The sequence below is a fragment of the Gymnogyps californianus genome, chromosome 19 (assembly GCF_018139145.2).
Source record: "Gymnogyps californianus isolate 813 chromosome 19, ASM1813914v2, whole genome shotgun sequence".
Classification (NCBI taxonomy): Eukaryota; Metazoa; Chordata; class Aves; order Accipitriformes; family Cathartidae; genus Gymnogyps; species Gymnogyps californianus.
In genome coordinates this window covers 7,003,956-7,025,748 of record NC_059489.1, presented here as the reverse complement: position 1 = coordinate 7,025,748, position 21,793 = coordinate 7,003,956, and the positions used below count along the sequence as shown (strand labels likewise).

Genomic DNA, 21,793 nt, shown 5'->3' with positions numbered 1-21,793 from the left:
AGGGATTTAGGGTAGATGAAGGGAATTAGAGAGGGAAGGGAATTTTAATATATACTGAGTGGGGAAAAAAATACGACTGAGCAAGGGAGAACGTCAGAGTTTGGTCTCAGGGAAGAAATGAGACTTGTAATTGCTAGAAAACTTTAGGAGGAGAAGGAGAAGAGGACTTGAGATGGGGAGTGAAGGGAGGGAGAGGAGAAGGGAAGGTAGGTCATGCACCCAGGAGCAGGGCACAGATGAAAGGAGGGTATCCCAGGGGCTTTTGGGGGAAACCAGAGGGGACTGGGGAGCTGCAGGAGTTTGCAAGCCATGTGTGGGTGACAAGGACAGCGGTTGGGAAGGCAGTGGCTGTCAGTGGAAGGAAAAGTATGGATGGGAAGGAAACGGTCAGGATGACATAGCTGGAATAAGAAACTTCAGCTTGGACTTTTCCTCTTCGCCTCAGGTATGCGCATCCTGGTGACACTTCTTTTGGACACGCTGCCCATGCTGGGGAACGTCCTCCTCCTCTGCTTCTTTGTCTTCTTCATCTTCGGCATCGTGGGAGTCCAGCTGTGGGCAGGTTTGCTCAGGAACCGCTGCTTCCTCCCCGAGAACTTCAGCATGTGAGTCTGCATGGGCAGCAGAAGTGTCTCTCCAGCTTGGGCGAGTCTGTCCTTCCAGGAGACAAGGATATCCTCCATTAAAAAGCCCTGGTCTTCTGTAAATGCCCCCTGCTCCTAAATGCCACCACAACTCCTGCTCAGGCACACACAGCTGGAACAGAGCGAGCTGTGACAATTTGCCATTCGAGTCCTGCAGGGCTGTCCTTAACCCTCAGCCGGCACTTAGGAACCTCTCTGATTGATAAGAGCCTCCAAAAACCCTGAGAATAAGAGTTCAGGCTTTCTAAATTCAGCATATCATTAACGCGTGACCTTTTCTGCATTTGTCAAGACATTGAGGTCTGAATCCCGTTCAGCAGCTGGTAGTGTTTATTGGTATAGCATTTGTAGTCCCACCTAAACGCCAGGGAAAGCTGATGGAGCTACCATACATTTTGTGATGCTAGATCCTTTTCAGTCTCAGAGCAAGAGACAGTTCCTGTCCCAAAGTGTTAAATTTCACAGATCCCTGGATTTTGAGGATTATTGTGATCAAATGGGGTTTTGTAGCACCCAGTTTCCTGGCCAGCCAGCTTGCCAGAGGTAGGAACGTTTGAACAGTGGTTGAAATATCTGGTAGCTGTCAGCCTCTTTCAGACCTGTTCTCCTGCCTACCTGCTTTTTTCCACCACCTCCCTCTCTCCGAATGCTAGGAGAAGGGCAGGTGACTGCAAGCCCATGATGGCTGCTCTGCTAAGCTCTGGCACCCCTGTCACCTTTCAGTGGATCACTTCCAAATGCTGAATCCCCGGAGCTGATCCGGCTAGATCTACACCTGGATGGAGAAGTCCTGCAAGCCCAAAGCCTCTCTCTTGCACACAGCAGGATCGTGACGATGCTGCTGTGGCTAGGCTGGCTCTCGGATCTGGAGCTGGCACGATGCACCTTGTATCCTCTCCCACGCATGTCTTAATCAACTGCCACCCCTCTTTTAGGTCAGAGCCTCAAAGGGCAGTTGGGAGAGTCATTACTAGGGCACGTCCCTCTTAAGTAAATGGCAGCAGAGCAGAGGGACTGCTTCACCACTGAGTAAATCCAATAGAGCCACAGGTTTGGGTGCTGTTTAATTGAGCCAGAATTCCAGGGGTTTAGATAAGCTTTGAAGGGTATTAAAGGCAATTCTGCAGGAATTAACCGGGCTGAACTAGGCTTAAAAATATCTTTGCAAGCTTTAGTGGGAGTCCTGGCAGCATTAAGGAGATAGCTGTGTGCAGAGCAAGAAGCCAGTTTCTGGCTGGCCACAGGTTGTTTCATCTCCCTGAAGAGTGTTTTTGCCTGGTTTGCTGTGGTAAGGCCACCCTCAAAGGGAATTTAGAGCTTATCTATGGGCTGAACAGGCACTGTGAAATGCAGATGAAGGCCCTGTCTCTGATTTTTAGGAAGCTTGGGAGGTCCTTGTACGTAGAGTCTCCCCAAGCAATTCTCAGCATCTCCAGGAGGACAGGAGATATAGGAGCTTAAACTGACTGATTTCCATCTTACTGCAGCAAAGACATTTCAGAGAAGCCCTGCTGGGCTGAATCCTGCTCTTAGTCCCCTAAAGTCCAAGCCAGAGCACTTCCAGATGGAGTGACTCTTAATAACGTCGTCAGAGGGGTTGCTGAGTGGCCAAGTGCACTGCCTCAGTTTCCGAAAACCCAGTTAGGGACATCATCTCACCAAGTGGGGCTGCAGAAAGTCCAGTGGGATCCCTTTTAAAAAACAAGCTTTAAGATCCAGAATAACAGATGTCAGACTTTACTGGTACAGTTGTTACCTTGCCCAGATTGCCTGCAATTGGTGTGCAAACCCCAGCCCTGTCTGGACTCTTTCAGCCCCTACACGGTGGATTTGGAGCGATATTACCAGACAGAGAACGAAGACGAGAACCCTTTCATCTGCTCCCAGCCCCGGGAGAACGGGATGCGCTACTGCCGGAGTATCCCAACGCGGAGGGAAGAGGGTCTCGAGTGCACCCTGGATTATTATTCCTACAACGACACCACCAACACGTCCTGTGTCAACTGGAACCAGTATTACACCAACTGCTCCGCCGGGGAGCACAACCCCTTCAAGGGAGCCATCAACTTCGATAACATTGGCTACGCCTGGATTGCAATATTTCAGGTGAGCCCTGTCTGCAAACTGTCACCAGGTGGGCAAACAGCCAGTCGTGCCCCCCAACATGTTCCCAAGGGCTGCGTAAGCGCACTGCTGGGGGCTATTTTGCACCAGCAAGCACTTACATTGTAGTGCACGGGTGCTCAAAATGTCAGGGATACAATTTGATGCCTGCTTTGATGATGCTTCCATCTCACGTGCATGGACAAAACCCCGGTCTCCAAACCCTGTGTGTGTGCAGTAAGACCATCCTGATGCGGAGCAGAGCCTAGAGACTGCTCTTCCCTCTGCAAAATGCAGTAGTGGGCCTTAGGTCCAGCTGGAAAAGAAGGGCTGGATTCAGCCTGGGCAGCTGGTAATGTGGCTAGTGGCATGGGTAGGAGCAGGATTTGGCTCCCCAGTGTCTTGTGCTGCACCAATAGCAGCTATGGGGTGTCAGAAATGACCCAGCCAGGAGGAACGTTGCTTGTGCACTTGATGTTGTAACGGAGCCTTGACGGGTTTGTTTTCCCTTCCTATCTCCACCAGGTCATCACACTGGAAGGCTGGGTGGACATCATGTACTTTGTCATGGATGCACACTCCTTCTACAATTTCATCTACTTCATCCTCCTGATCATTGTGAGTGGCCTTAGGGGAAGATGGGGGTCCTCCTGGCATTTGGAGAGAGCAGAGTGGAGTGACCCAGAGGAACAGGGCAGATAATATAGTGAATAGAAAAGCTGAGGTAGAAACCAGCCTGCTGGAAGACACGCAGCTTCAATATGGCATTGCATTGCAGCTGCATTTTTCTGCAAACATGAAGGAAGGAAAGAAACATGTGCTTAAGCTATGGTAGATACACTTCTGTTGCTGCTGCTTCTACTACTTCTCCTTGTGCTCCAAGGTCCTCTCTCTTAGTTGCCACCTTGAATTTAAGTTTAAAAGTAGGCGAATTTCCCCCGGTCAGGTTTTCAGCTCTGGAAGGGGAGGAGGCTGCCCAGAAATTCCCCCATATCGAAGAACCCAGCTGGCTGGGTCCTTGGTGCAGAGGGGACATTTCAGGAAAACAGTCCCAAACTTCAGAGAGCACATTAAGAAAGGAGGGAAAAGATTACTGCCCACAGCCCACCCACGCTTCACAGCATCATCCAAGACCACCCACAAAGGAGCCAACAGTTTCTGTGGGGTGGGCTCCATGATGGGCTTCATCTATGCAAGCAGAATTGCCTACCGTGACTGGCTGAGCTCGTTGTCTAGACTCCCGTTATCGTCAAGGGAGAAAAATAGGTGCTTTAAGGGGGTGATTCATCTCCTCCGAAGGTAGACATCCAAAATAAATTAGATGCATTGCAGACTTGATGTGTCTATTTCTCTCTTGACTCTAAAGGATCATTAGGTGCCTCACTCAGATGTAGCTAAGTGAGATGAGTCCCTTTCTTGCTGTCTAATTGGACTAAGTCCAGCAAAATAGCTGCACGTTGTCCATTAGGCCATTGTGGGGATTTCTGCCCCTCATCAAACTAGGACTCAAACACTGATGAGAAGGTAGGAGGTCATTTAGACCATGATGCTTTTTCTAGTTCATCTATTAGCTTCCCCAAAAAAGAAATAATCCCTTGCTCTCAGCATCCCCGAAATGACGGAGAGGAAGGGCAAGCAGTACTTTTCCAGATGCCGCGCGAGTAACATTAGCAGTGTGTGATAGCCCGTTAGCACGTCAGTAATTCTCTGTGATCCAGGCTGGGCTCTGCAGAAGGCAGAACCTCATGAAACCCTGGTTGGAAATAAAATCTCCAAGCTATGGGTACAGACTGCTGACGCCCTTGCGTAACAGTCACCTGCAAATCCCGTTAGCAGGGGAAAGGGATCTGCTCACAAGCTGCCCACACACTGCCAGAAAAAACGCTCCTATCAGGAAGGCTCAGTGCATTCATCGTAATGCCACTAATTGTGATAATTACAACCGCTGTCTGCGGAGAGAGAAAAACACCATCTTAAAAGAGCAAAAGGTTTTTGTCAAAATAATCTTCTCTCGTCTTTGATCTCTGACATCCTCCGTGGAGTGCTGGCGTGAGAGTCCCTGGGCAAGGGGCTCAGGGGGTGAGTCAGCCCCTCCGCAGTCCCGGCCGGTGGTCCCCGCTGGGTGATGCAGGGGATGGGGCTGGCTGGGGTTTGCCCCCCGCTCCTCGCACCGGGGCGTGGGGTGAGGCAGGGCTATGGGGTGGGCATGGCCACCCCGAGGTGGCTGATGGCTCCTGTCCCCTTAGGTGGGCTCCTTCTTCATGATCAACCTCTGCCTGGTGGTGATAGCAACGCAGTTCTCTGAGACGAAGCAGCGCGAGAGCCAGCTGATGAAGGAGCAGCGGGTACGCTACCTGTCCAACGCCAGCACCCTCGCCAGCTTTTCGGAGCCAGGCAGCTGCTACGATGAACTCCTCAAGTACCTGGTTTACATTGCCCGTAAAGGCAGCAAGCAGCTCGTGGAGGTCTACCGGGTGGCGGGCGTGAGGATGGGCTTCCTCACCAGCCCCGCGAGCAAGGCGGGGGCCGACCGGCACGCCAGGAAGCGCCGGAGCAGGAAGAGGTCCTCCGTGCACCACCTCATCCACCACCATCACCACCACCACCACCACTATCACCTGGGCAATGGGAACCTGCGGGCACCCCGCGCCAGCCCGGAGATCAGCGATGTGGAGACCAGCTCACTCCACAACGGGACCAACCGGCTGATGCTCCCCCCCTCGGCATCGAATCCCCACGGGGCTCCCAGCGCCGCTCCCAGCAACACCGAGTCCGTCCACAGCATCTACCATGCCGACTGCCACTTCGAGCCGGTGCACTGCCGGTCATCCCTCCCACAGCCGGGCCTCGGCTTGCCGAGCCCAGAGGGGATCCCCAAGAACATCATGGGCAGCAAGGTGTACCCCACGGTGCACCCCAGTACCTCCCACGAGATGCTGAAAGAGAAGAACCTAGGGGAGGCGGCGGTCGGTGCCGGGAGCAGCACCTTGACAAGCCTCAACATCCCACCCGGGCCGTACAGCACCATGCACAAGCTGCTGGAGACGCAGAGCACGGGTGAGCCTGGGGCTGGACGTCGGTCTGGGCTTGCCTTGCAGAAATACAAGCTGTGACCTAATTTCTTTCTCTTCCTGAATCTTTGCAGGGTTCTTTTCAGTCCACGTTACGGAGAAAGGCGATGGCTTTCCAGGTGAGGCCAACATGAATCTTCTGACCTACCAAATGCATCTTATAGCCAAAACCAGGAGAGAGGTTTCAACCTCCCAGACTTCATACTTGCAAGAATCCAAGGGAAATGAATGTTTTCAATGAACCCATTTTCTTTCCCATCCCCATCTCCCCCCCCAAACCAATTTATTCTGCAATTACAGGGAACGCTCCCCAAATCCCTGCACTCCCAAAATCAGCTAGAACTGGGCTCGGTGACACTGAGCAGAGCTGGAGCCCAGCCTGGCTGCTTCCAAATGGCCACGTCCCTTCCTTGCTGAAACGCAGGGGTTGGAGGTGGCTCTGTTGCCCACCGCTTGCTGCAGAGCTTGGGGATGGACACCTTCCAGATCTGAGTCCCAGCACATCCCTGAGCACTGCTCCCCGTGGCACACAAGGCTCGGGGAGATCGAGTGTCTGCTTTGCACAAGCGCTCAATGGCAATTGCAGACGCCGAGTATTAAAAATCTGTGATTTGCTCAGGAAGTCCGTAACAGAGCCAGACACTGAATGCAGCTTTCCTGGATCGGGGGTTTCATACCTTCACCGCAAGATCCTCTTTCCACCTCCACATCCTGAGGTTTGGGAGCTTGGGCCAGTCTAGTCCAAACCCTCTCAGCCTCCAAGAAGCGTTTCTGGCCAAGCTTTCCCAAGTGATCCCTTTTCCACCCCACTGCAGTGGCATTGACCTTCCCAGCCAGGAACTGTGCAGGGAAGAGACCAAGTCCTGCCCCCAGCCCAGAGCTGCCCAGAGACTAAATACACAGAGCTGGGCTCTGAGCTGGTTTAGCGCTGGGTTTTTATTTGCACCACTGCATGCTGCTGTGCATGAGTCAGGAGCGTGCTTTGCAGATAGCCTCTCCCCTTGCAGCCAGCTGGTGGGATTTTTGGGGAATATCCTGCTGGTGTTGTCACCCGGGAGCCACCTGGCAGCTGGGAGCTGCCGTTGAGGGCAGCGTGTGGAGGGGGAAGCTGGTGATTTCAGAGCATCAGCAAACAGTGGGAGCGGGAAAGGAGGCTGCTGGCGGTGGTGCTCCCAATAATTACAGCCCGGAGCCTGCCAGGGCCAGGGGAGCTGATTGCTTTCTCCTAGCCATAATGGCCAGAGGTATGAAGAGGTAGGCAAGGGGTCCTAGGCTGGCGGCAGTGTCTGCCTGGGGGCAGCAAAGAGGGCTTTTTAACTGGGAAGAAGGCGCTCGGGGAGTCCAGGTTTTGCCTAGGGCTCTTTAACCCAGCAGGAGCCCTTTTGCCCCTAGGAAATGCCTGTCCTGTCAAGGGCAATGGTTTGGTGCTAACGGGGATGGGGGGTTGCTCCTGTGGCCGCCCACAGCCCTGCTGTCCCGGCTGACGGGCTGCCCTGCCCCTGCCCTGCTGGCATTTCAGGTCCCTGCCAAAGCTCCTGCAAGATCTCCAGCCCCTGCACCAAGCTGGACGGCGGCTCCTGCAACCCCGAGAGCTGCCCTTACTGCCTCAAGGTGCTGGCAAGCGAGGCCGAGCTGACGGACAACGAGACGGCCGACTCGGACAGCGAGGGTGTCTACGAATTCACGCAGGATGCCCACTACAGCGACCAGCGGGACCCGCAGCGGGGCAGAGCCCGAGCCAGGAGAGTGAGCCGGGTGCTGGCCTTCTGGCACGTGGTGTGTGAGACCTTCCAGAAGATCGTGGACAGCAAATATTTTGGCCGTGGGATCATGGTGGCCATTCTCATCAACACACTCAGCATGGGGATCGAGTACCACGAGCAGGTGAGTGCTGTCCCGGCGGCTCCCGGCAGCGGGGATGCGGGCAGTGTTACGGGTCCTAATCCGGCCTCTGGCAGGATGGTTTGGGGGGAGAGGCATTGGGGTGCTGTAGGAAGTGTCCCAGGACAGAGCAGGCCTGATTTTTCTCCTCTGAGCCTGCTTCCAGCTTGCAGGCAGCGATCACCCTGGCTGGTACTGGGCTGCGTGAGCTCCTGCATCCCAGCCCCACCAGGGATGCTCAGCACGGTGCCCAGACCGCCGTCATGTGGGCAGCACCACGCGTTGCTGGTTTCTGCGGCGCGGGGGCCAAGGAGAGGGAGCAGCCGTTTGCCACTGTGTTTGTGCTAGCCCGGCGATGCTAGCGGCACTGCCGGCGGCTGCGGGCTCTGGGGTCAGTGCAGCTGCAGGCAGGGAAGTCTATTGAATTTGCAGTCCCTGGAGAGGAGGTAACAAATGTCTTTGCCTCCCCAGTGAACGCTCCAGCAACAGCATGCTGAGTCCAAAATAGACTCATCGCTGGCTATTCCTCCGCTCGATTATCTGAGTCCTTGCAGGCAAGAGGCTGCCTCTGCTCCAGCCTCTCGCACACTTGTCACCTAGCAGAGCTTTTCCCTATATATAGTCATTAAGAAAAGGAGTTGCCATGTTCCTCTTGAAATGTCTCCATGAGGATGACAAGAGCTCTGCTTTTAGAGAGGCTTTGGCGCGGTCTGGTCTCACGTAGGTTTTGTGGCTGCTGCTGGCGGCACGCCTGGCGTGGTGCCCTCGGTCCTGCCACGGGCATGGGATGGCTTGGTGCCGCAGGTGCACGCTTCATTTGGATTTGGAAGGAAGAGTTTATTAGCAGGGATGCTGAGATGCTGCAAAACCTTGTTATGTACCCCTCCAATGCTTGAGGGCTCCCAGTGGCCAGCCCAGCGTGGTGCTTCTCCCGGGATACCAGACCTCTTCCCTCCCAGACAGACATGGCCAACCCTGTCCCAGCGCCAGCCTTTGCTGGGAACTCCCTTGCATCTCGAGTCGTGGCTGTTTACTTCTCGCCCTTCCTGGCACGTTTCGTGTTTGCAGAGTTGCTCGCAGTTGCACGCAGAGGCGTTTCTCCCACAGCTCCCAGTGGCAGCGGTGGTGGCTGTAGATCGGCTCCAAGTTCTTGTGTCCTCCCGTGGCATTAATGCCTCAGTGACCGAACGCCAGGGAGACATGGCTGTGCTAAATGTGTCCCTTCCAGCCAGCACCTTCTCCCTGATGTCCTAATACAGTCTGGCTGGCTAGCCGTTGTTTTCAGTACACATTAAACAGCGATGCGCTCTGAAGTCCTGCAGGTTTCACCTTCGTGTGCTGCCCTTGGTGGGAGCTCTGTGGGGAAGCTTGAATGATTCCACCTTTAGTGAATAATATCGGGAAGATCATCTCCTAAGAACCTGGGGGGAGGTGGCTCAGGAAACCGATAAACAGTTACATTCCTCCTTTGGCTGAGAGGTGAAAGGAGATCCACTGTGTCTTTGCTGCCACTGTCCAAGGGGTGGATTGTCAAAGCTTGTTGCCCTTTATCAGAGGCATCTTTGGGAGATGCTGGTGTAGGCTCCCACTGTGCATGTACCGGGGGACCATCCCACCGGGGATGGGTGGCTGAGCAAGCTCCCGTCATCAAACACCCTAAAGGCAACACAGCTCCTTAATTCTTTGGCTCAGGAGAAATAGGGCAGTGGTGTGCTGGCCTCTGCCCCGGCCAGCATTGAGTCCCAGCAGGCAGCTGGATGGGAAGAGGCAGATTTTTGTGGTGGTTTTCGGGTAACAAGGTGAAGGGAGATGATAAGCGTGGGGGGACTCCAGATGCTGTGGGTGGTTGCTTTCTTTGACGGTATTTTGAAGCTACTACTGTTCCAGATTCCTTTCTCCCAGGCATTTAGAGGGAATAGCGGAGCTTGTTTTTATTAGTTCATCTGCTCAAAGTGGCGGCAGAGAGCAGAGAGGTGTTTTTCTGTAAACTCGGGAGGCTTATAGTCTGCAGTCTCATAATCTGACAGTTATGAGAGCAGGAATTAGAAGGGAGAAACGCTGGACCAGGCCTTTCTGCAGAGATTATAAACACTGAAACGCGTGATTTTTTTCTTTTAGAAGAGCCTTTCCTAAAAGTGCAAGTGATCAACCGTGCCAAATTTATCTTCATTGGCTGATGTTTGCAAAGACGTGAGGGGGCTTGAAGAGTACTTGACTCCATGACTTTCTATATTAAGCTCTCTGCTTATTTAATGAATATTTACCTCTTGGGCTTTTCACGAGGCCACCCTGGGCACACTGGGCTATATTAGGATAAATACTTTCAGGACATGTTTTATGGTGCCATGTCAAAAGCCTTGTGTTGTTTACCAGCACCTTGCCAGAGGGGAGAGGACATGCTAGCAGCTACTGTGTGAGAGGAAGGATGGGCTGGTGGTTACTCTGGGAGGAGGAAGGCTTCTGCCCTCCCTTCTGTCCCCAGCAGTGTTGGGTGGGATTCAGCAGCTCTGGGACCGCCAGAGCATCCTGGAATTCATGACAGGAGCTGGTCAGCTGAGGGCCTTATTATAGCCAGGGGAGAAAAGTACGCTCCTCTGGAGGCTTTGCATCTCACCTTGGGACAGGCATCCTGGAGGGACCTGCTTTTCTCCATGGAAGATATCTAGAAGACTGAAACAGTCTTTCAGTCACTTGCTTAACAGACTCATCAACCAGAGAAGGCCAGGCTGGGTTATTTAGGATAAAAGTAGTTCTTTGAAGGCACATCAAAATGAGTGGAAATTGGGAGTGTGTTGAAAACACTGGCCCCCACCTCTTGCTGTTTGCATTTACCCATAGGTCAACCTGGCCAGACTGAGCACCCATGGCCAGGGGTGCGGGATGCACACAGAAAAGGTAGTTCGTGTCCCCAGGAGTTCATCTCCTACCTTAGAACCTTCCATCCCGAAGCTCCTCTCCATAGACCACCTTCCACAGTAAAGTCATTGTCAACTAATATTTTACCATCGTATGCCTGGGGGTTCAGGAGCCGGGTTTCCTCTAAGCTCCTTCTGCCATGAGCTTGCTGACTTTCTCACTCAGCATCAGGTTGCTTCCACACGGTTTCTGGACGTACGTGAGCCGCAGGTACACCTGACTGCGCTTAACTCTGTGTTTTCTGCCCATCCTCTCCCCACCCGTCCAGCTCTGACTCTTGCCTTTCTCACGACTGCTGGGTTTAGTGGGAGGAAAGCAGAGCGGTTTGAGGTGCACATAGCACTCACCACATTGCGGCTGCTGGGCAGCAGTGTGAAATTTTCCATCAGGGAAATGACAACCAGATTGCCGCGGATTATTAATGTGACTGCTAAATAGCTTGTTTTTCTACAGAGATGAAGCAAAATGCAGGTAGAAACTATTAGCTTTGGGTAGAGGAATATAAAGGTGATTTAAAGGTAGACTCTGGGGGATTTTAAATACACTGTTGAACCAATTGACTGATTCGCCTTAGGGAAGCTGAGACTCTGCAGCACTGCGGGTTCAAACGGCTAGGGCTTTGCAAAAGCTTGTTCTGCCATAGAGCGCGAGTAAAATGTGCTGCTAAACCAGAGGGTTTCTGTGCTGCTTTCCCCCCAGCCCTGGCTGTAAGCCAGACTGTGTTCCATAATGTGCTGCTTTTTTTATTTTCTCCAAGTCCTTCCTTGGAGTGAAATGCAAAGGCTTTAGTACAAGGCGTGATGTTGGACTCCTCAGCAGGGGAAAGAATTCGGCGAGGGCTTCCTTGAGGAAGGGCTTTGGGGTTTTGTTTTTGTTTTTAAAATCTGGTTCGCATTGAGCTGCCTGGCTGTTCCGATTTTCCTTGTCTGAACTATACCCTACATATTCATTTGTTTAAATAGTGCTTGAATTTCAGCCGCCGCCTCTGCAGTGTTTTGCCATTGTTAACATAACAAGAGACTGGAGAGTCCTGCACTGGCCTCCCCAAAGCTGCAGTCGGTTCAAATCCATGGTTGGAGCTTGTGGGGACTTGGATCTAGAGTGGTCCAAAACTCTGGTGTCTCTGAAGGAAGGAAGAGGAAATTGGTTCAGACCTGTAAAGAACCTTTTGTTAATTCTTAAAAGCAAATTGGAGAGATGACAGGTGAATGACTCTTTGGGATAGCACCCAAGGAGTAAAGCTCATCATCCATGGGAGGCAATTCTTCAAGGAAGTGGGAAGAGGCGATGCCTGACATCCCTCTAGCTTGAGCATAACTGGTGGAGTACTCCCAGCTACAGCAAGGTGTTGTAGGAATCCAAAAAGCAGCAGTGCCACGAACCAAGGTGTGTAAACTCCATCTGCAGAAGGCAGGAGCAGCTTCAGCCCATGCTAGTGTCTGAAGCTGAATTCCTAGTGCATCCCGCTGCAGGGACCCGCAGTGTACATGGTACAGATGATGTAAAGTTGTCACTGGTAACATTAGGATCTAATAGCCGCTGCGGCATGGAAATGTCAACCATCTGTGCCAAAGCATGAAAGGAAAGCTTGCTGGCAAAATGCATTAAAGTGTCTATTTATGTAAACAGTCGAGGCTGGAGAACATGGGAGTCTTCCTAATCAGCGTCAGAGGACGTGAAATTTTCAGGTATCCAGGATGATCGAGAGGAGAGGTGAAGGGTCAGTAACTGCAGCAGCATTAGAAAACCTGCCGGCGTGGAAGAACCATTAGGCTCCAGGTTCAAGCATTTATAATAGTCACCCAAATGGTTTTTATGTACTTCTGCTTCTGCTTGAATTCAGTGTGCAGGGAAGAAGGTAACTGAAAATTATTAGCTGTCGTGACACCCACTGATTGATTTCTCCATGTGTGAGGAAAATTTGATTGCTCTATGGAGAAGTGGTGTAACGGAGCTGGACAGTGGGCATCTGGCAGGTTGGTGCCTCAGGTCTTGGGGTGCTTGAGTCTGTGCTAGTGTCCAAATTCCTGGGCAGGCTGGAGGGCAGCAGGTCTGGATCCATTTGTGAGCACTGCCTCAAGAAATAAGGGTGTTTTGGGGATCAGAAGCACTTTACTCCCAGGACTTGGTGGTCAAGAGCATCCTAATCTCCACCAGTTTCAAGCCAAGTTGAATGTTTTGCTGCTGGCTGCAGGAGTGGTGGAGGGCAGCTGCAGGTTTGTCGGGCACGTGGAGGTGGCTCCTTTGATGTTCCTATGTGCCAAAATGAGACCTTGCCAAGTCTTTGTTCACCTCCCGAGGAAGCTGTGGAGGATCTAGGGATGAGCTGCAGCTCGCAGGGTGCGTGCTGCCCGGCTCGCCCTTGTCTGGCTGCATAGGGCAGTCCTGGGCAACACTGTGTCCCCTCCAACCTCTGCGGCTCCATGTGAGGTCAATCCAGGACATCTAAATTTTGCCTTCTTTCATGTGTGTGGATTTGTGTCAGGCCTCCAGCTCAGAAAGAAAGGGAATCCTTCTTTTGTAAAATATTTTTGGTATCTCTTGCATCTCTCTTGAATTTTTTCCTGCGAGTGCAGGGACTCAAAGACCCATCCCATATCCAGGCAGCAGCTGGTGCTGCACCAGGGGCTCTCTGCATCACACACAGATGCCAAACGGTGCCGTGCCCCCTTAACCCTGCACCCTGGCTGCTTTACTCCAACCATGGCCTTAATAGTACAGCCCAACTTTTGTCTGTGGTGAAATTTCTAATTTGATGCTTCCCCATATTAATCTGAGTCATTAGGCTTTGATTCAGGAGGGCACTTACGCGTGTGCATGCATCCCTTAAATCAATGAGACAGCCTTTCCCCAGACAACCTCCGTCTGTCCCAGGCTCTTCCCGGGAGCTTGCAAGGTCCTGTGCTCACGCGCCGTCTTCTCTTCCTAGAGGTATCTCCACTTCCACTTTGGTGCATATCCCATGTCTCTATTTATCTCCATTACACATCTCTCCAGCCCTGTGCCAGCTACTCTTAGCCAAGTGATCAAAGCTTTGGCAGCGCAGTGAGGCTTTCCCTCCCTCGGCGTCTGCTGGCTTTGCCCAACGCCGGGCTTGTAGCTAGTGTCAGCTTAATTTCTCAGTGCTACAGCTGCATAGGGCACTACCATGGTAGGAAAATGAGGTGCCCTATAGATTTGCACATGCTGTATTCAGTTAGCTCCTGCTTAAGCAGAAGTTACTCTTATTAATGGTTTGTTGTTGGAGACTGGAGGAGTCAAGTCAACGCTAATGGAAGTCATCAGAGCTGTTAATCACTAGGATCACTGACTTCAAAACCAGCTCTCTGTTATCGGGCGTAATTCTTTTTATGGACCCCAGGAGTTCTTCCACTCCTCAGTGATTGGAAGAGTTTATGAGGTCTTGTAGGAACTCGCATGTTTTAATTGACACACTCATGAAGCTGTTCCAGAGTGCCATGCAAAATACAGGGGTGCCACAGCCCTCATAGTCATTAAAAAAATGGGCTGTGCCTATAAAGCAGACTTTATCCTGATTCTGGAGACTGAATGATTTGAAAATTAAATGAGATTTCATGCAACTGGAAAGTGTATGGGGTTTTTATCAGATAATTCAGTTCTCTGCATGCTTTAGGGATGAGCTTATGTGGATTCCTTGACATCTACTAAAGTTTTCTTCAGCTCCCTGGATGGGGAGCCATAAGTGTCAATCCTTTCCTGTTAATTTAGTTCAGAGGCTGGAAATACTAGGGCTGCCTTAGATCCTATCATTACAGCTGTTGTTTCAGCTGCCATCCGTACCCTCCTGTTATCTCTGCTCAGGCAGCGCTGAGAAGAGACTCCAGCTCAGTGAAATGGGAAAATGATGTGTGCTTTTGAAACTCGCTTCATCCCTGCGCGGATGAAAAATCGCTGCTCTCTGCAGATAGCCGGGCATTTCTCTCTGCTCCTTCTTTGATTATTGTGGTTGTTCCCCTTGAGTGGGAGCCAGCAAACTCAGCTAGAGCTTCTGGAGCATCCTCAGCTTGCACCAGCAAATGCTTTCATCTGTAAGCACTCCTGATTGCTGATTGTTGGTGATTTCCAGGGATCAGTCCATTTTTTTCCCCAGTTCTCCTGGTAGACATTGGTCTATGCTGTTGGTGCCCATGACTCTGCCCTGCTGCCACCCGTGTCCTCGCAGAGCCCCTTCCCACCCTGCTCAGCCCCCAGCGGGAGCGGGGACAGGAGCCGAGCACTCCGTCCCTCATCTCTGCTGGATTTCAGCTCTTTGTTATAATTGGTTTTTTGCTGATGTTAGGAAACGACCAGCTTTTCCCCTGTGGACGTCTGTCAGCATTAGAGAGAGTGTTACCAGCATCAGAAACCCAGGTTCAGCAGAACTGTGCAGGAGCCGTACAGAGACAGCGTTTTACTTTCTCTTTTTTTATTTCCTCCCTCCCCCTGGTACCTTCTCAAGTACTAATGGGGAGATAAGTTTCAAACTTGGTTTAGATTAACTAGAAATAGCGGGATTTAAATCTCAAGTACTTACAAGGTGTGACCAAGTGGAAATGCAGCTTTTGTTCAGCTTAAGCTCCTTCGAAACCTGGGCAGAGGGATGAGCCAGTTCATGTTTTTCTTGCATTTTCTGGGATAATATTTATCCAGAAATCTCAAGCTGAGAGAGATAAGGAGTTTAGGCAAGAATATCTGCTGTGCCTCCTGAGAGTGGTAAAGAGAGCCCAGCCCCAGGGCTTGGGGGAGGAGAGCATGGTCTGCAGGTCCTGTTTGTGGTCCTGGGCAGGGATAGTTCATGGCAGGTCCCTTCAGGGTTGGTTGATGAGGTTGTCCATTGTGCTCGGGGCTCGTCCTCTCATTTGCACCCCGGGCTCTGGGTGGACAGGAGGCAGAGGTGCATGGGGACACGGCCCCGTACAGGCAGTCGGGGCCAGGGAATTTGGTTGTTGGCCATGGCTGTTGCTCAACAAGGATGTGGTGGAGAGGAAGGTCTTGCACCAGAAGGTGCCATGTCCATGGGACTCAGCTCCTTCCTTCTGCAGGTGTGGGGTGGGAAGGGACATTTGTTGACTGGAACGGGGAAGAACGGGTGGAAGGTGAGGAGATAGGCAGCGGTGGTGGAAGGGGAGTCCCTCCTGTGCAGACAGCTCCGATTTCTCCGAAATGAAAGCTGCTTTCCTCCCTTTCTTACAGCATTACTTGCCGTGGCATGAAATATTCAGCCTCCATTCAGCCCGTAACAAAATCCTCCTTTCCCATGTGGTGATGGGATGAAACTGGACTTGTTCGCTTGTCTGTCAAAGTCATTTCCTTTTAATAAATGCCTATAAATCCTGAACTTCCCAGCAGTCCTCCTCCAGCCCACCGAGCAGCAAGCACGCTGCCCTTTCCATGTCTCCAGCCCCAGGAGGAGCAGAGCAAAAACCACTGCAATCCTGCTACTTTCTGAATTGTTTTCTTTAACCAATTTGGCAAAGGATGAGTGGAGAAAGCCTATCGGTCTGTCGGGCTCTGATTAAGCATGGCTCAGGTTCGTGCTGCTGGACCCAGGACAATAGCTAAAGCCTGATGCCTTTTAAGGAGCCCCAAAGACAACGAATGTCATGGCTGAAAATATGTGTGGATTGAGTTTCTATTTATAAAGTAGCAAGCGGCTCTGGAGCTAAGAGGAGCTGTATTTACCGAAGGGAACCAAAATGGGTTTTCGGATGGCCGTGGCTCAGCGGGTGCACCAAGGCAGGAGGAATAATGTGGGTGCGATGAGGGCAGGGCATGGAGAAGGCTCGTTGGTTGACTGAGGACACAGCCGTGAGCTATAAATGGTGGGGAATTGGGTGTGGGAGAGGGCAAAAAAAGGGCACCTCATTTTGTTAATTAATAGCTGCTTCCGTTCATCAGAATGCCTTGCGTTTTGCCCGAGGACTTGTGGTCTGGCTCCTGTTTCGAGGTGGACCTGGTGCGTGTCTGTACCCATGCGGAGGGTGGAGACAATCTTAATGGAGCGGTGACAGGTTGAAAATCGCGTCTTTGTGTGACCCGTTTGATTTTTTTCTTATGTATATATATTAAAAATCTGCAAGTGATGAGTCAGTAAAATGTTGTTGGTGTTTCCTGTGAAATAGCTGAGGTCGGTATTTTCTTTCTGTGTTATTTTTCCTTAGTTGCCATGGTAATGATTTCAGAAGGGTTTTATCCTGCAGCCATTTGAATGGGTTAGAAGTTTTCGTGGTCTTCTGGATCTGCTCGCAGAAGCGGAGCCCTCGGGATCAGGAGGAATCCGCCTCCTGGCCCGTCACCCCATCCCTCCCTCTGTGCTGTGGCAAGACAGAGCGTTTTTTCTGTTTTATTTTATTGTTAGCAAGATAGAGAGGAAAGACCCTGGGGTGCTTCTGCTCTTCTGTGCTGACATCCCCGGGGGCAGGGGCTGGGCAAGACCAGGCTTGGCCGCAGCCTGGACCTCGCTGCCTGGGCAAGGGGGAAATGGGAATGGACAGATCCATGCCGGACATCCCCACGGTGCTGGCTGCAAGTCTGATGATGATGAAGAGCCCGTGCCATGCCTGTGCCTTATACGGATCATGGCTGGAGGAAGGGAGGAGTAGAAGCCTTGTAAGCTCTGTGCACCGTCTGCCAGGGCACTTGGTTGCACTTCATTATGCAGCAGGGCTTGTCTTTCAGGAATTGGGGAACACAGCCCTCAGGGCTTGCGCTTTTAATGACCCCAGCCCCTGTCCTCACCTTTTTCCCCACTCGTTGCCTGCAGCCTCGCTTGCTCAGCAGACACCTTGGAGCCCCGGGCACAGGAAGGAGTAGCATGTGCCACTGTCTCGTGCCCAGATGGAAATGGAGCACGTCCCTTCTGCCATCAGAAACCTCGCTCGTGAGCTTCTACTCAGTTTAAAAAAAGAAAAAAAAAAAAAAGAAAGAACTGCATTACAGCGTATTTCTGAATGCTGAAAAAGGACAAGGCGCTGGTTCAGCTCTGAGATACCTCTCGAGGCAACATTTAGTACCTGAGGACATCTTCCCTTGCCTCCTCCTGTCCCCCACGGCAGTGCCCTGCTTGGTGCCAGGCAGCCCTGCCTGAAACCTCCAGGCAGGGTGCAGAGAGCATCCCCTCCTCGCCACCACGGTTTGCACCCTGCCAGGCAGGGTTATGTCTGGACGGGCGCCCGTGGCTCGCCTCCTCCCTGCTGCCTTCATTTGCCGCGTGGTGTTTATGAGAGATGCTGCGCTGTCTGCTCCTATTTTATGTGCTGCCAGAGCTTGTCAATGTGCTGTTTGGTACATCAACAAATCGACACTACACAAACAGAGAGCTAACAGGGAATGATTTATCCAGGACACCACGTCTGTGTGTCCAGCAAGGCGAGGTGTCCTGGAAACAAAATTCAGTATTTACCAAAGACTCATCAGAAGAGCTGGTGTTTCGTGCCACAGCTGAATCGCGCTTGTATCTTGCTCTTTCTGGGTGTTGCTCATTTAATCATAGGATGCTTTCCTTTTAATTAGTCACTGCTGCTACTGATGAGAGAATTAGCAGACTCTTCTTTTAATGGAGAAGCTGAGGCTGTGGCAGATGTGCTGTAATTCAGGTGGTGGGCAGGAGGCTTTGTGCTGCAAAAGAAACCCTAGGATCTGCACCTCAGGCTGTGCTTCCCTGCAAAATGCCCTTTCCAGGGGGGGTCCCAGAGGGGCTTGTTTTCCAAATATATCATTTAGTCCCAGGAAGGATGCTACCTCCCCTGGCTGCTGTGTTGTGGCCCTCAGAGGGAAAAGCTGCTTGATTTTACCGGCTCTTTTCCTCCACGCCTGGTGAGGACCCGTGGAGCTGGTTGTGTGCCAGGAGCTGGTGACTCTCTCAGGTACATCATGTCTAGAGCTGGTCAATATTGTTTTGATTAGGCAGTTATTGTCAGAAAATGGTAGTTTATCAAGCTTGAAGCTGTTTGTAGGAGGGGAGCAGTTTCAGTGAACTGGCTTAAAAAAAAAAAATTATTGAAATACGTTGTCTGAGATATTTGAAATCTCCATTTGAACAGTTGGGGAACAAAAAGTTCCATGTTCTTCAAGCTGACTTTTATTTATGTTTTTTAATTTCAGTTGATTTACAGTACAGAGCAAATTGATAAGGGAATAGGGACTGAAATGGAGGGAGAGCCTTCAAAATTTTGGGCACAAAGTGTTTCAGTTCATCAGTTCTGAAACTCTGCATTCCTGTTTGGGATGGGATGACAATTTCAATTCCCACAGGAGAGAAAAGCCACTTTCCTGCTGTATTGTAATGATGTCTCAGACATGTTTGTGATTTCTCTAGAGCAGAAGCATCTTATAAACAGTCTTATTATCTATACGCACCCATGGCTGCATGGAAATCCCGTAGCTGGCATTCTCAGAAGTGTTTGAATCCCCGCTGCCTAGCTGTGATCCCCTTGGGCAGGATCACAATCTCAGCCCACCTCTATTTTTATAAACATTTCCCGGTGGTGCTTGTGGCAGGGGTCCGGGCGAGTGCCCCACAGACTGGCTGCAGCGATGTGCGCCTCGAAAGGGACGCGGAGCTGTTGCAGGGGGCTCATGAGCTGCCCTGGGGACCCCCCTGAGCGGGAGTGAGGGGCCTGGGGGAGAGCGCTCCACAGCCGGCTGCAAAAATCCTCCGAGCAATTCACATCACCCCGTCTCAACTGATTATGGATGTGTTGTTTCCCAAAGCAAAATAACTCCTCGATTTCAGCCGGGTCTGGTTGCGGTGTGCTTCCAGCAGGTACTTGCCTCACCCTCCCCTGGCAGAGCTCCAGGCTGCCCTGGAGACCCTCCTCTTCTCCTGGCTGGGTGAAAGGGAAGTTTTCCCTTCCTCTTTCAACCCCTTTTGGCCATTAATCTTAGATTTTTGGCTATTAATTCTCACCTCTGGTTCAGGAGATCCCACTCTTCATTTTTATTGTGGGCACCCAATGTCTCGGATAATAAAACCCATTTCCTGCGAGGGAAGTGGAAAAGAGCGTGTGGAGGAGGAGTGGGGGGCCAGGTGGCTTTTTTAGGGGTGAAGCAGGGGGAGATGGATGGATCCAGCGCTGCTGCGGGTGCTGAGTATCCCCATGCTGCACGGGCTGACCCATAGCCCTCCTGTGCCAGTGCCAGGGGTATTTGGGGCTCTGGTGGGCTGGGAGGGATGTTTCATGGGTTGGGGGGGTCACGGCCCTTCCAGTGGGTGCTGGGGGTTCTGGAGAGTTGCAGCGTAAGCGCTGCTCCCCCTGTGACTGCCCACATCACCCAGCTGTGCCCTGCCAGTGCCTTCCATCCAGATTTATACATCCCGATAACATCTCCAACCAGAAGGTGCTCGCGAAGCGCAAAGTTTCATTAATCCACGCTATTAACACCACATCCCTGCCGGGGCTGGTTGGGTTTTCCATGTTAGCCCCCATGGGGAAGGGATGCCGCGGCTGCGGGAGATGCTGGGCGCCGCTCATGCATCGAGGGACTTAACTGGGTTGTGCCTGCGGGGCTAGTTAGATTTGGCAGCGCGGTCGCAGAGCAGGAACAGAGGGTGGAAACCAGCCTTCGGGGCCTGGGTTAGTGGTGCTGATGGATGAGAAGGAAAGCTTCCAGGAACACGTTTCCTCCCCAGCAGTATCGCTGCGGTAATAACAGCGCAGCCTGCCTTGGCGCTGGGGCACTCATGAATGAGTTGGCATTTTTTTTTGTGACTAATGTAGACTTTCAGCTATTTGAGATTGTCCTGAGGTGTAGCTTGACATATAAGTTCTCGGCCTATTTATTACTTTGTGTCTGAGTGTTCCCACAGGTATATGATTTTAAACCAGGGCTGCGTTTAATATTAGGAGCTGGAGCATTTGTATTTTAGCTCTAGATCAGCAAGGAGGTGATTTGGGCTGTATGTCCGGTGTGTTTGGCAAACTCTAGCCAAGGGATCCGTTCCTCAGCAAGGATGTTTGAGGTATAGGAAGTGTTCAACACCCCCTTTTTTTTCTTATTACTTTTTCTTTTCAATGCTGCTGTTTCCCCCTTTGCTATCCTGTAGCCATTGCTGTGTCATCACAAGCTCCCACTGGTATCAGTGCAAGTCCCCAGGGATTACACTACCATGCTGAGATAACATCAGACCAGTTTTGGTCCCCATCTACCGTCGCACTGGGTTGGAGGAACTTGAGCTGCAAGGGCTTGGCCAGCTGTGCCTGGAGACTTCAACCCTGAGAAAGAAAGAGTTGAATGCCCACATGGATTTATCTGTTTATATGCCGGCATATATCTGTGAAGCCTTTGGTCGCTGTAGTTTCTTGGGGCTCTGAAACATGGTTGATCAAGTGTTGACCCTGCCCCTGAGCCATTCCCTCTCCTGGCTTCCATGGTGTTGGGTTGGGGTTGGGTCACCTCTTGTCAAAGCCTACAGCTTGTGCCACAGCGTGTGCCGTGGCGTGGCAGCTCCTGGTCTGTTGTAGGAAGTTTTTGGCCAGCCATGAAGGTGTTTCACGTAAGTGGTGGGAGCAGTCAACAGCAGGCGTTGCATGTTGGCTTCTGCTCATGGTGTAGCTGCCGGGAACCTGCACATCTGGCTGTAACCCACCACGATGTTCAGGCATCTAAAGCCGCGGGTGGTTACGCATGGGGATTCAGAAAAATATCTGAGTTAAGTGCCGAACTACCTCTAAGAGGAATCCAGCACCCGGTATGGGTAAGGTATTTGGTGAACTGTGCCAGCCCACTGCCCTGTGGGGCACCTCGGCATTGCCGACACGACCCCGCGGCTATCTGCCAGCAGGACGGCGGCTCCTGATTTTAATGAAGCCTTTAAGTAGAAACATGCAGTTGTGGCCGTGTGTTGGGGTTAAATGGGGAGAAGGGATCTGGTACTGCAGATTCTGCTCCTGTCTTTGCCACTGACTGATCCTAAACAGACTACGCCACCGATTTTTGTCTTCTGCCGTATGTTTTCCAATAATGCCCGCCCACCTGTCGAGGAAAGCGCAGCGCTGGGTGTCTGCAGGCATTGTTGGGAACCCTCTGTGAAATACGCTAGAAAAACATGAAAGGTATTAATTTAGGTCTAAGATTACTGGAAGTCTGTTTGTTAAGGTTTTGTCATACCTCTGTTTTTAGATTGCCAGTCTGGAATGCCAGGATTGGGCCCTTCCTCAGTAGCAGTATTTGGGGCCT

General features: G+C 51.7%; 1 protein-coding gene across 1 annotated transcript in view; it reads left to right on the top strand.

Moving 5' to 3' along the window:
* The window catches only part of CACNA1G (calcium voltage-gated channel subunit alpha1 G), a 149,667-nt gene that overhangs the window by 60,792 nt on the left and 67,082 nt on the right, over positions 1–21,793 (top strand). Inside the window, exons 5-10 of the mRNA XM_050908465.1 lie at positions 446–605; positions 2,459–2,750; positions 3,273–3,365; positions 4,994–5,804; positions 5,893–5,937; positions 7,338–7,702. Coding sequence (XP_050764422.1) covers positions 446–605; positions 2,459–2,750; positions 3,273–3,365; positions 4,994–5,804; positions 5,893–5,937; positions 7,338–7,702 — 1,766 coding nt within the window. The remainder of the gene's footprint in view (positions 1–445; positions 606–2,458; positions 2,751–3,272; positions 3,366–4,993; positions 5,805–5,892; positions 5,938–7,337; positions 7,703–21,793) is intronic.